The following is a 13,002-nucleotide window of genomic DNA, read 5'->3' as shown; positions in this document are numbered from 1 at the left end:
TACTCTTATTATTTTGTGACTGGAAGAAGGAATGAAACAAAGAAAACCAACCTTTTCAAACATATTATTGTAGCGTATATAGCCAGTATATGTTGCATGTATCCATATTTGTGCCAGCTCAAATGCAAACTCAGTGGCCTCTCTTACACCAGTCTTCTGCAGACCCATGATTAAAATGTTTTCAAGTGGGGGCCAAACATTTGGGAAGTCCCACTGCTCACCAGTGAAAATTAAGGATGCTGGAGCCCCTCCAAGATAACTTTCAATGTTGTTGTCTTTTAGGTAAGATACAATACCACGTATTTCCTTTTTAGACTGAAATAAAAAGTACATATTGAATGGAGCATGTACAATAAACAGTTTAGATAGGAAGAGAATGGAAGCTTTTGATATGATGAAGATTAGATGAGTAGGTCACACAACCAATTAAGTGGTTCTGAGTAGAATTGAAGAGAAGAGGAATTTGTGGCACAACTTGACTAAAAGAAGGGATTGGATGGTAGGACACATTCTGAGGCATCAAGGGATCACCAATTTAGTATTGGAGGGAAGTGTGGAGGGTAAAAATTGTAGAGGGAGATCAAGAGATGAATACATTAAGCAGATTCAGAAGGATGAAGGTTGCAGTAGTTACTCGGAGATGAAGAGGCTTGCACAGGATAGAGTAGCATGGAGAGGTGCATCGAGCCAGTCTTTGGACTGAAGACCACAACAACAACAATATCAAGTGAAGATTTTTCTATTTAATTGGTGTAATGACATTTTGATGTTTTGTTAGCTGCACTTACAATGGTGAATGACAGAACTGTAATTAAATATATCAAATATTAATGCAGTAAATTTACTACTGCAACATGTAAATTTTAATACTGAATGTAACCATTAATTGATTCCAAGACAGTCACATTAGTTTTCAAAACAGAAATCACATTTTATTGTGCAACAGAAGAACATTGTCCAGTGTTCAATAAATATGCATCTCCACAGAAATTGTATTTCTGTTTGAAAAATCTGCAACTAGTGTTATGAACAGTCCATTGGGATTCTGACTGAAATAGTTAATGGGAATACATTTTTTTTAAAAGAATAACATATTTCAGGTTCCGGTCACATAAATGTGTTTCAGTGAGATGGTATATCTTGTATGCGTGGGAAAGCATTTGTGACTGACTTGTACAAGCATTGCACCATCACTGCTGAAAAATGTGAAACCAATGTTCTGTGTAATCTATTGTTGCAAGTTACAAAAATAAGCAGTTTTTAAAAATTAGAACAGTCATCTATTGTCACTTAATATGATATTAACTCACCGTAAGCTACAGTGTTGGAATGGAGGCTTTTTACACGTTTTATGATTTAAAAATAGTTGGAGTGCCTTTGGTATTTGGGGATTCTTCTTATTCCATAGACATAGTTTCAAATCTTGATTCAGAGGCTTAGCAGCATCTGCTACAGATAATATGAATTTTGCGTTCATAAAATTTTTGAAGAGGTGGCGTCACTAGAAGTATCAGGATTAGATTTGCAGCAGTATTAAAAGGAACTCTTTCTTTTAGGGAGGTCTGCAGTTGGTAGATAACAATACATTTAAGTGGCCAAGTTTGTCTAGGAAGAAATTCTTAACAAACCAATTCCTCTGCAATCTAAGGGATGAGCTAAACTGAAAGGAAATATTACAGCAAGTATAGTATAAAGATAGGCATTATGATTATTAAGTGCAGAATAGGCATGAAGAAAAAGTGGCTAGAAATGTATTAGACCATAGCGGGTTGAATCCAGAGGATTTCCCCAGTTTTAGAGTGTAACAAATGAAAGCATGGGATATCTTTGTAAATGAAGTGAAGTGACGTGGCACTTGTGTGCAGTGGTCAGATGGACACTAATTTTTATCTTATTTCCAATATGTTTAACTAGTAACATGTAGCACTTACTTAAAAATTTCAAAATCTTTTCTAGACCAAATTTTAATCAACTTTATTATTCAGATTCTCATTTCAAATATTCTGATTACATTTGTGTTATTAATTTTCATTAGGATCCTGTTAATTAAAAGTTACATTTGACTGAAGTTAGAACTATAGTTAGAGAGACGTGAAACAGTGTGAGGTAATTGTTAAATTTGTGAAAAGTTACCTACACCAGTTGAAAGTGACTCATTTCGACTTTAGAGGAAAGTATTGTAAATTATCAAAAACTAATTATCTTCTGAACTAATTAAACAATTTACACAAGTGGTTTTGTATTAACCACTGTCATATTCCAGAGTTTTGTTACCTTAGTTTTTCTGTACCATCTGACATAGAACAATAATTAACTCACTAATTAATAATGTCATGTAATTTGCTATGGCACTCATTTATATAAACAAGATGATTCATGTTGGTGTAGGGTTAATAGTTCCACATATATTTCCAAATTTATGACTTGCACAATTTTATAAATCAAAATCATATTAGTTCTTATAGTTCGTCAAAATTAGTAAATTCCAACATGTACATTTGTCAAAGTATAATCTACCTTTCAGAATATAAAGATGTGCTGTAAAGTAATACCTCAGAACATTTTATTCTGTTCTCATATTGGTTGAGGTATTACATGTCACGTATTTTAATTGGTCAACTTTCCCACTTCACTGATGCAGCCCACTGTTATTACAGGGCTCCAAATTGTAGCGTGTAATGTGGTTGTGTGTAACATAACTATATCAGCACTTAAGATACCCTCAAAAAACTGAAAGCATGAATTCAAAGAGTTTGTCCACACATGGAACACCCTCTCCTTCAGCATGAGTATGCCAGACCACTCATAAGTACTGTGACATCAGCATCAATAGAACATGTTGGGTTCACTGTCATCGGTCATCCTCCATACAGTCCTGACATGGCCCCATCTGAATTTCATCTGTTTCCAAAACTTAAAGAACACCTTCAAGGACTTCACTTGACAGTGATGAAGCGGTGCAAAAAGGGGAGGGTGGGGGGGGGGGGGGGGTGAGGGTGTTTTTTTTTTTGGGGGGGGGGGGGGGGGGGAGGGTGTTGTGTCTCTGTCAACGAAGTCAAACATTCTACAGTGACAGTATCAGCAAGCTAGTCTCTCATTGGCAGAAATGTGTTCGGTTCCTTCAATTTGACACCCATTATTGATTTTCCTACTCGGGTGGTAAAGGATAGCAGCTCACTGATAGATAACTTCTTTATAGACCAAGATAAGTTTAACCAGATAAATGCTCAGCCTGTTGAGAATGGTCTTTCTGATCATGGTGCACAGCTAGTTACAATATATGACATAGCTCCATTCAGCAATACTAAACAGTCCTCCAAAGTAGTACGTTCAGTCAACAATTTAACAATTGCAAATTTCAGGGAAAGCCTACAGCAGTTAGACTGGGATGAGGTGTACCGTGAACCTGATGCCAATTTAAAATATAATTTATTTCATGACATTTTTGTAAATGCATTTGAAAACTGCTTCCCCAAGAAAATAGTTAAATATACTCGTAAGAAACCTTGTAACAAACCATGGCTTACTAAGGGTATAAAAATATCTTGTAACCGGAAAAGGGAAATGTATCTGACAGCAAGAAAGAGTAGTGACCCAGAAACTATCAAAAATTATAAAAACTACTGTGTTATATTAAGAAAAGTTATTAAAAAATCCAGAAGTATGTGTATCATGTCTGAAATCAGCAACTCTGATAATAAAATTAAAACAATTTGGAATATTATTAAAAGAGAAACAGGTCAACCAAGAGCAGAGGAAGACAGTATTACCATCAAATTGAATGAAAACTTTACGAACAAAAAGTCAGAAGTTAAAAATATTTTTAATAATCATTTTCTAAATGTTGTGGATATAGTAGGATCCAGGTGTTCATTAGAAGATGCTAGGCTGTTAATGGAAGAGGCCATACCTATGCAATTTGATACAATTGAAATCTCACCCACTTCTCCCTCTGAAATCAGGAAAATAATAAACTTGCTTAAAAGCAAAAACTCACATGGAATTGATGGCATTTCCAGCAAAATACTAAAAGCTTGTTCTCAACAGATAAGTAAGATTCTCAGCCACCTGTGTAATAGCTCTCTGGAACAGGGCATTTTCCCTGATAGACTGAAATATGCTATTGTTATACCTTTGCATAAAAAGGGGGATAGATCTGATGTCAACAATTACCGTCCAATCTCCCTTCTAACAGCTTTATCCAAAATTTTTGAGAAAGTAATGTATTCAAGAGTAGCTTCACATATCTGTAAAAATGAAGTACTAACAAAATGTCAGTTTGGTTTCCAGAAAGGTTTTTCAACAGAAAATGCCATATATGCTTTCACCAATCAAATTTTGAATGATCTGAATAACCGAACACCACCCATTGGGATTTTTTGTGATCTCTCAAAGGCTTTTGATTGTGTAAATCATGAAATTCTGCTAGACAAGCTCAAGTATTGTGGCATGAGTGGGACAGTGCACAAATGGTTTAATTCGTACCTAACTGGAAGAGTGAAGAAAGTTGAAATAAGTAGTTCTCGTAACATGCAAAGATCAGCACATTCCTCAAACTGGGGAACTATCAAGAATGGGGTTCCACAAGGGTCAGTCTTGGGTCCTTTGGGGTTCTTATTATATATTAATGACTTGCCATTCTATATTCATGAAGAGGCAAAGTTAGTTCTCTTCGCTGATGATACAAGTATAGTAATCACACCTGAGAAACAAGAATTAACTGATGAAATTGTCAATACTGTCTTTCAGAAAATTACTAAGTGGTTCCTTGTAAATGGACTCTCACTGAATTTTGATAAGACACATTACATACAGTTCCGTACAGTGAATGGTATGACGCCATTAATAAATATAGACCTTAATCAGAAGCATATAGCTAAGGTAGAATATTCCAAATTTTTAGGTATGTCCATTGATGAGAGATTAAATTGGAAGAAACACATTGATGATCTGCTGAAACGTTTGAGTTCAGCTACTAATGCAATAAGGCTCATTGCAAATTTTGGTGATAAACATCTTAGTAAATTAGCTTACTACGCCTATTTTCACTCATTGCTTTCATATGGCATCATATTTTGGGGTAATTCATCACTGAGGAATAAAGTATTTATTGCACAAAAGCGTGTAATCAGAATAATAGCTGGAGTCCACCCAAGATCATCCTGCAGACATTTATTTAAGGATCTAGGGATATTCACAGTAGCTTCTCAGTATATATACTCTCTTATGAAATTTGTTATTAACAACCAAACCCAATTCAAAAGTAATAGCAGTGTGCATAACTACAATACTAGGAGAAAGGACGATCTTCACTATTCAAGATTAAATCTAACTTTGGCACAGAAAGGGGTGAATTATACTGACACTTAAGTCTTTGGTCACTTACCAAATAGTATCAAAAGTCTGACAGATAACCAACAAGTATTTAAGAAGAAATTAAAAGAATTTCTGAATGAAAACTCCTTCTTCTACTCCATAGAGGAATTTTTAGATATAAATTAAGAAAAAAAAGAAAAAAAACCAAAAATATTAAAAAAAATAAAAAAATAAAAATAAAAAATAAAGAAAAGCAAAAAAAAACACAAAAAATAAAGTTGTTATATTAACTTAAGTATGTTGTTAAATTAACCTAATTATGTCATGTATTGGAAAATTCGACTCGTTCCACATCATTACGAAATATCGTATTCATGATCCATGGAACTAGTATTAATCTAATCTGTTCATTGCCAGGATGATTATGTTGAGAAAGAAATATGTAGGCATGAATAATAAAGATGTCGAATCTTAATAAAGTTTATTTTACTTGAAGCACTTTAACAATTTTCACTTAAGAAATTTAAAGGCATTCTTTCCAGCACGCCCACTTAACAATTTTAGACCATCTATCTTAGTCATGAAATAGTTAACCCGCAGTTGTAAAACTTAAGAGTAATGACTATACTGGATGTGCTTGTGTTGTCCGACTCTTTTTTATGACATATATTCTGGATGCAAGAATACATGCTCTGGTCAGTGCGGAACTCGAGAACTTTAATGTGTAAAAACTTTTGTGTAATTACAGTCCCTGTAAGTAATGAACATTGTGACTGAACTGTGTTGTGATTAAAAAATGCTGTGTAAGGTTATTGTTATTGAAGCAAGTTATTGTTGAACACAGTGGTGTAGACTGAGTTGAATGGACCACAGAAGCACAATATTTGATGAACCGAGAAAGTGCTGTAGTAAATCTAAACTGTGTTGCTTTAGATAAATGTGAACTGTTTAATTTGGGCCATAATTGAAAACTTCACCACTGTCATTGCATGGGTTGGCTTGGATAATTGCAGGAAGGATTGTTTGTAGTGTAGAAGCTGGTCACCATGATTAAACACTGAATTTCTTATGAAGTATAATGTGTGCATTAATGTCATCAAACTTACAGAGTCACATATATCAATGAACAAACAACACCCCACACTCAGTTAGATTTCAGCTTTGCAGTCATCAAGATTGGTGCTACTGGAGAGAGAAAGGCAAGTTCTGTTGCAACCTGACCTCATATATTCCTTCTGTTAACAGTTTCCACCTTTGACTTAATGATTATTGTCCATTATTATCCAATTTTGGCTTCTGTATGATTTTCAAGATGTAGTTAATGTACATGAGCACAAGCCACCAAGCCATTAATATATAGCAGACAATCATGAGGTTTACGACATGTACTCATGTATACAGTCTGTATAAAAATGATTTAAAAGTCATAGCCGAAACAAGAAAACTGCCCAGCACGTCGGCCGTATCATATTGCACAACTGGCAATCATCTGTTCTATTCTATCTGGTAATAACACCAGCAACTGAGTGTGGATTAAGGTACTGTTCTCGTTTATGTCCCCGCAAAGACTCCAGTCCAGCATATGTGGGTGTGTGATGCCTTAATCATTTTTTCAGCAAAAGTGAATGTACAGTAAATATTTTCTCTGAAAATGACATAAAACATGAAGCTTTGGAGAGTCTCTCTTGTGCTCTGCTGTGTTATATGGCAGCTGTGTTTCCCACATTATTACAGCTCACTTTTCCACATAGATGGAATGTAGCATAATTACTGAGCATTATATGTAAACAAAATTATCTTCTATTCCCCTGACCGTAATCAGTTCACAAAGCTTTGATCGCTTTTGTTTATTTTTACAGTTGTCAAGGGCTTGAAGCAGTTGAATCTTGTATGATTTGAAACATAAATGTTACTACATATCTTGCCACACAGGTATATGAGAAATGGCTTACTCTCAACTTACACCATGAGTTGACTTCTGCACACTATGTGCAAAATTCTGTCAAATGTGGTTTACACCTTTTATGAGCACACAGAAAGATCTGTAAATTTCCTCTTTCGAAAACAATCTCTCTCAAAACTGCTGGTGTCATTGTCCAGTGCATTGAGCTGTAGGAAGTGCAGTTCCACACTGTTGACAATAATCATGCTGCACAGTTGTATCTGGAAGGCACCAAATGAGAGAGAGAATGTGAAACATAGTTTGCTGCTGTGTTACTGCTATCTTGGCTCAGTGTACACTGACTAGTGAACGAGGGAGTGAGCTACCTGTTTCGGGAATAACTCTGCCAGTGACCACATAAAAATTTATTTCCTGTGTTCACGTGGAGGATATAGTCTTGTGAAGTCGCATGAATATCTTTGAAACGTCCTGTGTATTGCTTTTAAGATGGATTTAAGCTGCTGACTTTTTGAGAAAATATTTTTGAATGTTTGGCTTCTTGCCATGGTAACAAATGTTCCGTGTAGCTTGCAGTATTTGATGGAGGAAATGTTTCTTGAATGCCTTTGTTTCTTCTTTGAAGGTTTTATTTCTAGGACCAGGTTGCTAGGAGAGTCCACCTGACTAAGATCAAAAAGTGATGTTAGGCTTGCCAAGACCAAAATGTTGTTTAGTTTAATGTTCTTCTGAGTCCTGGGACCTCAACTACTACAATATCTGAAGTAGAAGGCAAAATAGAATCTGTAATAAACGAAGCAGAATTTGTCAGAATGATGTTCCTCAAACAGCACATATGATTCATTTTCCAGGCTTAAGAGAGTACCTGTATCTATATTAATAATGATATTAACAGCATGATATTAACAGCACCCCCCCCATGAACCATGGACCTTGCCGTTGGTGGGGAGGCTTGCATGCCTCAGCGATACAGATGGCCATACCGTAGGTGCAACCACTTCGGAGGGATATCTGTTGAGAGGCCAGACAAACATGTGGTTCCTGAAGAGGGGCAGCAGCCTTTACAGTAGTCGCAGGGGCAACAGTCTGGATGATTGACTGATCTGGCCTTGTAACCCTAACCAAAACGGCCTTGCTGTGCTGGTACTGCGAACGGCTGAAAGCAAGGGGAAACTACAGCCGTAATTTTTCCCGAGGGCATGCAGCTTTACTGTATGGTTAAATGATGATGGCGTCCTCTTGGGTAAAATATTCCGGAGGTAAAATAGTCCCCCATTCGGATCTCCGACGGGGACTACTCAAGAGGACGTCGTTATCAGGAGAAAGAAAACTTGCGTTCTGCGGATTGGAGCGTGGAATGTCAGATCCCTTAATCTGGCGGGTAGGTTAGAAAACTTAAAAAGGGAAATGGATAGGTTAAAGTTAGATATAGTGGGAATTACTGAAGTTCGGTGGCAGGAGGAACAAGACTTTTGGTCAGGTGAATACAGGGTTATAAATACAAAATCAAATAGGGGTAATGCAGGAGTAGGTTTAATAATGAATAAAAAAATAGGAGTGAGGATAAGCTACTACAAACAGCATAGTGAACGCATTATTGTGGCCAAGATAGACATGAAGCCCACACCTACTACAATAGTACAAGTTTATATGCCAACTAGCTCTGCAGATGATGAAGAAATTGATGAAATGTATGATGAAATAAAAGAAATTATTCAGATAGTGAAGGGAGACGAAAATTTAATAGTCATGGGTGACTGGAATTCGTCAGTAGGAAAAGGGAGAGAAGGAAACATAGTAGGTGAATATGGATTGGGGGGAAGAAACGAAAGAGGAAGCCGCCTTGTAGAATTTTGCACAGAGCATAACTTAATCATAGCTAACACTTGGTTCAAGAATCATAAAAGAAGGTTGTATACCTGGAAGAATCCTGGAGATACTAAAAGGTATCAGATAGATTATATAATGGTAAGACAGAGATTTAGGAACCAGGTTTTAAATTGTAAGACATTTCCAGGGGCAGATATGGATTCTGACCACAATCTCTTGGTTATGAACTGCAGATTGAAACTGAAGAAACTGCAAAAAGGTGGGAATTTAAGGAGATGGGACCTGGATAAACTGAAAGAACCAGAGGTTGTAGAGAGTTTCAGGGAGAGCATAAGGGAACAATTGACAGGAATGGGGGAAAGAAATACAGTAGAAGAAGAATGGGTAGCTCTGAGGGATGAAGTAGTGAAAGCAGCAGACGATCAAGTAGGTAAAAAGGCGAGGGCTAATAGAAATCCTTGGGTAACAGAAGAAATATTGAATTTAATTGATGAAAGGAGAAAATATAAAAATACAGTAAATGAAGCAGGCAAAAAGGAATACAAACGTCTCAAAAATGAGATCGACAGGAAGTGCAAAATGGCTAAGCAGGGATGGCTAGAGGACAAATGTAAGGATGTAGAGGCTTGTCTCACTAGGGGTAAGATAGATACTGCCTACAGGAAAATTAAAGAGACCTTTGGAGAGAAGAGAACCACTTGTATGAATATCAAGAGCTCAGATGGCAACCCAGTTGTAAGCAAAGAAGGGAAGGCAGAAAGGTGGAGGGAGTATATAGAGGGCCTATACAAGGGCAATGTACTTGAGGACAATATTATGGAAATGGAAGAGGATCTAGATGAAGATGAAATGGGGGATACGATACTGCGTGAAGAGTTTGACAGAGCACTGAAAGACCTGAGTCGAAACAAGGCCCCGGGAGTAGACAGCATTCCATTAAAACTACTGACGGCCTTGGGAGAGCCAGTGCTGACAAAACTCCACCATCTGGTGATCAAGATGTATGAGACAGCTGAAATACCCTCAGACTTCAAGAAGAATATAATAATTCCAATCCCAAAGAGCACAGATGTTGACAGATGTGAAAATTACCGAACTATCAGTTTAATAAGTCACAGCTGCAAAATACTAATGCGAATTCTTTACAGACGAACGGAAAAACTGGTAGAAGCGGACCTCGGGGAAAATCAGTTTGGATTCCGTAGAAATGTTGGAACACGTGAGGCAATACTAACCTTACGACTTATCTTAGAAGAAAGATTAAGGAAAGGCAAACCTACGTTTCTAGCATTTGTAGACTTAGAGAAAGCTTTTGACAACGTTAACTGGAATACTCTCTTTCACATTCTAAAGGTGGCAGGGGTAAAATACAGGGAGCGAAAGGCTATTTACAATTTGTACAGAAACCAGATGGCAGTTATAAGAGTCGAGGGCCATGAAAGGGAAGCAGTGGTTGGGAAAGGAGTGAGACAGGGTTGTAGCCTCTCCCCGATGTTATTCAATCTGTATATTGAGCAAGCAGTAAAGGAAACAAAAGAAAAATTCGGAGGAGATATTAAAATTCATGGAGAAGAAGTAAAAACTTTGAGGTTCGCCGATGACATTGTAATTCTGTCAGAGACAGCAAAGGACTTGGAAAAGCAGTTGAACGGAATGGACAGTGTCTTGAAAGGAGGATATAAGATGAACATCAACAAAAGCAAAACGAGAATAATGGAATGCAGTCAAATTAAATCGGGTGATGCTGAGGGAATTAGATTAGGAAATGAGGCACTTAAAGTAGTAAAGGAGTTTTGCTATTTAGGGAGTAAAATAACTGATGATGGTCGAAGTAGAGAGGATATAAAATGTGGACTGGCAATGGAAAGGAAATCGTTTCTGAAGAAGAGAAATTTGTTAACATCGAGTATAGATTTAAGTTTCAGGAAGTCATTTCTGAAAGTATTTGTATGGAGTGTAGCCATGTATGGAAGTGAAACATGGACGATAACTAGTATGGACAAGAAGAGAATAGAAGCTTTCGAAATGTGGTGCTACAGAAGAATGCTGAAGATAAGGTGGGTAGATCACATAACTAATGAGGAGGTATTGAATAGGATTAGGGAGAAGAGAAGTTTGTGGCACAAATTGACTAGAAGAAGGGATCGGTTGGTAGGACATGTTTTGAGGCATCAAGGGATCACAAATTTAGCATTGGAGGGCAGCGTGGAGGGTAAAAATCGTAGAGGGAGACCAAGAGATGAATACACTAAGCAGATTCAGAAGGATGTAGGTTGCAGTAGGTACTGGGAGATGAAGAAGCTTGCACAGGATAGAGTAGCATGGAGAGCTGCATCAAACCAGTCTCAGGACTGAAGACCACAACAACAACAACAACAACAACAACAACAACAGTGGCCTACCCTTGGACTGTGTGGAAATGTGAGGGCGGGCATACTCGTCGTCATAGTTGCAGTCGGCCACGTCCGATAACCACAAGGCAGGATCGCCATATTGTGCACTGAGCTCATTATAACCCCTTCACATTTGCGTCTGTTTGATATATGTCTGCTTGTGTCTGTATATGTGTGGATGGATATGTGTGTGTGTGTGTGTGTGTGTGTGTGTGTGCGCGAGTGTATGCCCGTCCTTTTTTACCCCTAAGGTAAGTCTTTCCACTCCCGGGACTGGAGTGACTCCTTACCCTCTCCCTTAAAACCCACATCCATTCGTCTTTCCCTCTCCTTCCCTCTTTCCTGATGAAGCAACCATTGGTTGCGAAAGCTAGAATTTTGTGTGTATGTTTGTGTTTGTTTGTGTGTCTATCGACGTGCCAGTGCTTTCGTTTGGTTAGTCACATCATCTTTGTTTTTAGATATATTTTTCCCACGTGGAATGTTTCCCTCTATTATATTCATAATATATAATCGAAAGAAACATTCCACATGGGAAAAATATATTAAAAAGATGCTGTGACTTACCAAACGGGAAAGCGCTGGTAGATACACACAATAAAAAGCACACAAAAACACACACAAATATCAAGTTTTCGCAACCCACGGTTGCTTCATCAGGAAAGAGGGAAGGAGAGGGAAAGACAAAAGGATGTGGGTTTTAAGGGAGAGGATAAGGAGTCATTCCAATCCCGGGAGCAGAAAGACTTACCTTGGGGGGAAAAAGGGACAGGCATACACTTGCGCACACACACACATATCCATCCGCACATACGCAGACTCAAGCAGACATATGTAAAGGCAAAGAGTTTGGGCAGAGATGTCAGTTGAGGTGGAAGTATGGAAGCAAAGATGATGTTGAGTGACAAGTTATGTACGAGGGGCGGCAACTTGAAATTAGCGGAGGTTGAGGCCAGGTGGGTAATGGGAAGAGAGGGTATATTGAAGGGCAAGTTCCCATCTCCGGAGTTCTGATAGGTTGGTGTTAGTGGGAAGTATCCAGATAACCCGGTCAGTGTAACACTGTGCCAAGATGTGCTGGCCATGCACTTAGGCATGTTTAGCCACAGGGTGATCCTCATTACCAAAAAACACTGTCTGCCTGTGTCCGTTCATGTGAATGGACAGTTTGTTGCTGGTCGTTCCCACATAGAAGGCTTCACAGTGTAGGCAGGTGAGTTGGTAAATCACGTGGGTGCTTTCACACGTGGTTCTGCCTTTGATCATGTACACCTTCCGGGTTACAGGACTGGAGTAGGTGGTGGTGGGAGGGTGCATGGGACAGGTTTTACACCAGGGGCTGTTACAAGGGTAGGAGCCGGAGGGTAGGGAAGGTGGTTTGGTGACTTCATAGGGATGAACCAAGAGGTTACGAAGGTTAGATGGACAGCGGAAAGACACTGTTGGTGGAGTGGGGAGGATTTCATGAAGGATGGATCTCATTTCAGGGCAGGATTTGAGGAAGTCGTATCCCTGCTGGACAGCCACATTCAGAGTCCGATCCAGTCCTGGAAAGTATCCTGT

General features: G+C 38.2%; 1 protein-coding gene across 1 annotated transcript in view; it reads right to left on the bottom strand.

Annotated features, from left to right (window-relative positions):
- Positions 1-13,002, bottom strand: part of LOC124616647 (trehalase-like) — a 412,719-nt gene that overhangs the window by 129,378 nt on the left and 270,339 nt on the right. Inside the window, exon 9 of the mRNA XM_047144975.1 lies at positions 52-315. Within this exon, the coding sequence (XP_047000931.1) occupies positions 52-315 (264 nt within the window). The remainder of the gene's footprint in view (positions 1-51; positions 316-13,002) is intronic.

The sequence above is a fragment of the Schistocerca americana genome, chromosome 5, assembly GCF_021461395.2.
Source record: "Schistocerca americana isolate TAMUIC-IGC-003095 chromosome 5, iqSchAmer2.1, whole genome shotgun sequence".
NCBI lineage: Eukaryota > Metazoa > Arthropoda > Insecta > Orthoptera > Acrididae > Schistocerca > Schistocerca americana.
The sequence above is the reverse complement of the archived record's forward strand: the minus strand, read 5'-3'. Positions and strand labels throughout refer to the sequence as shown.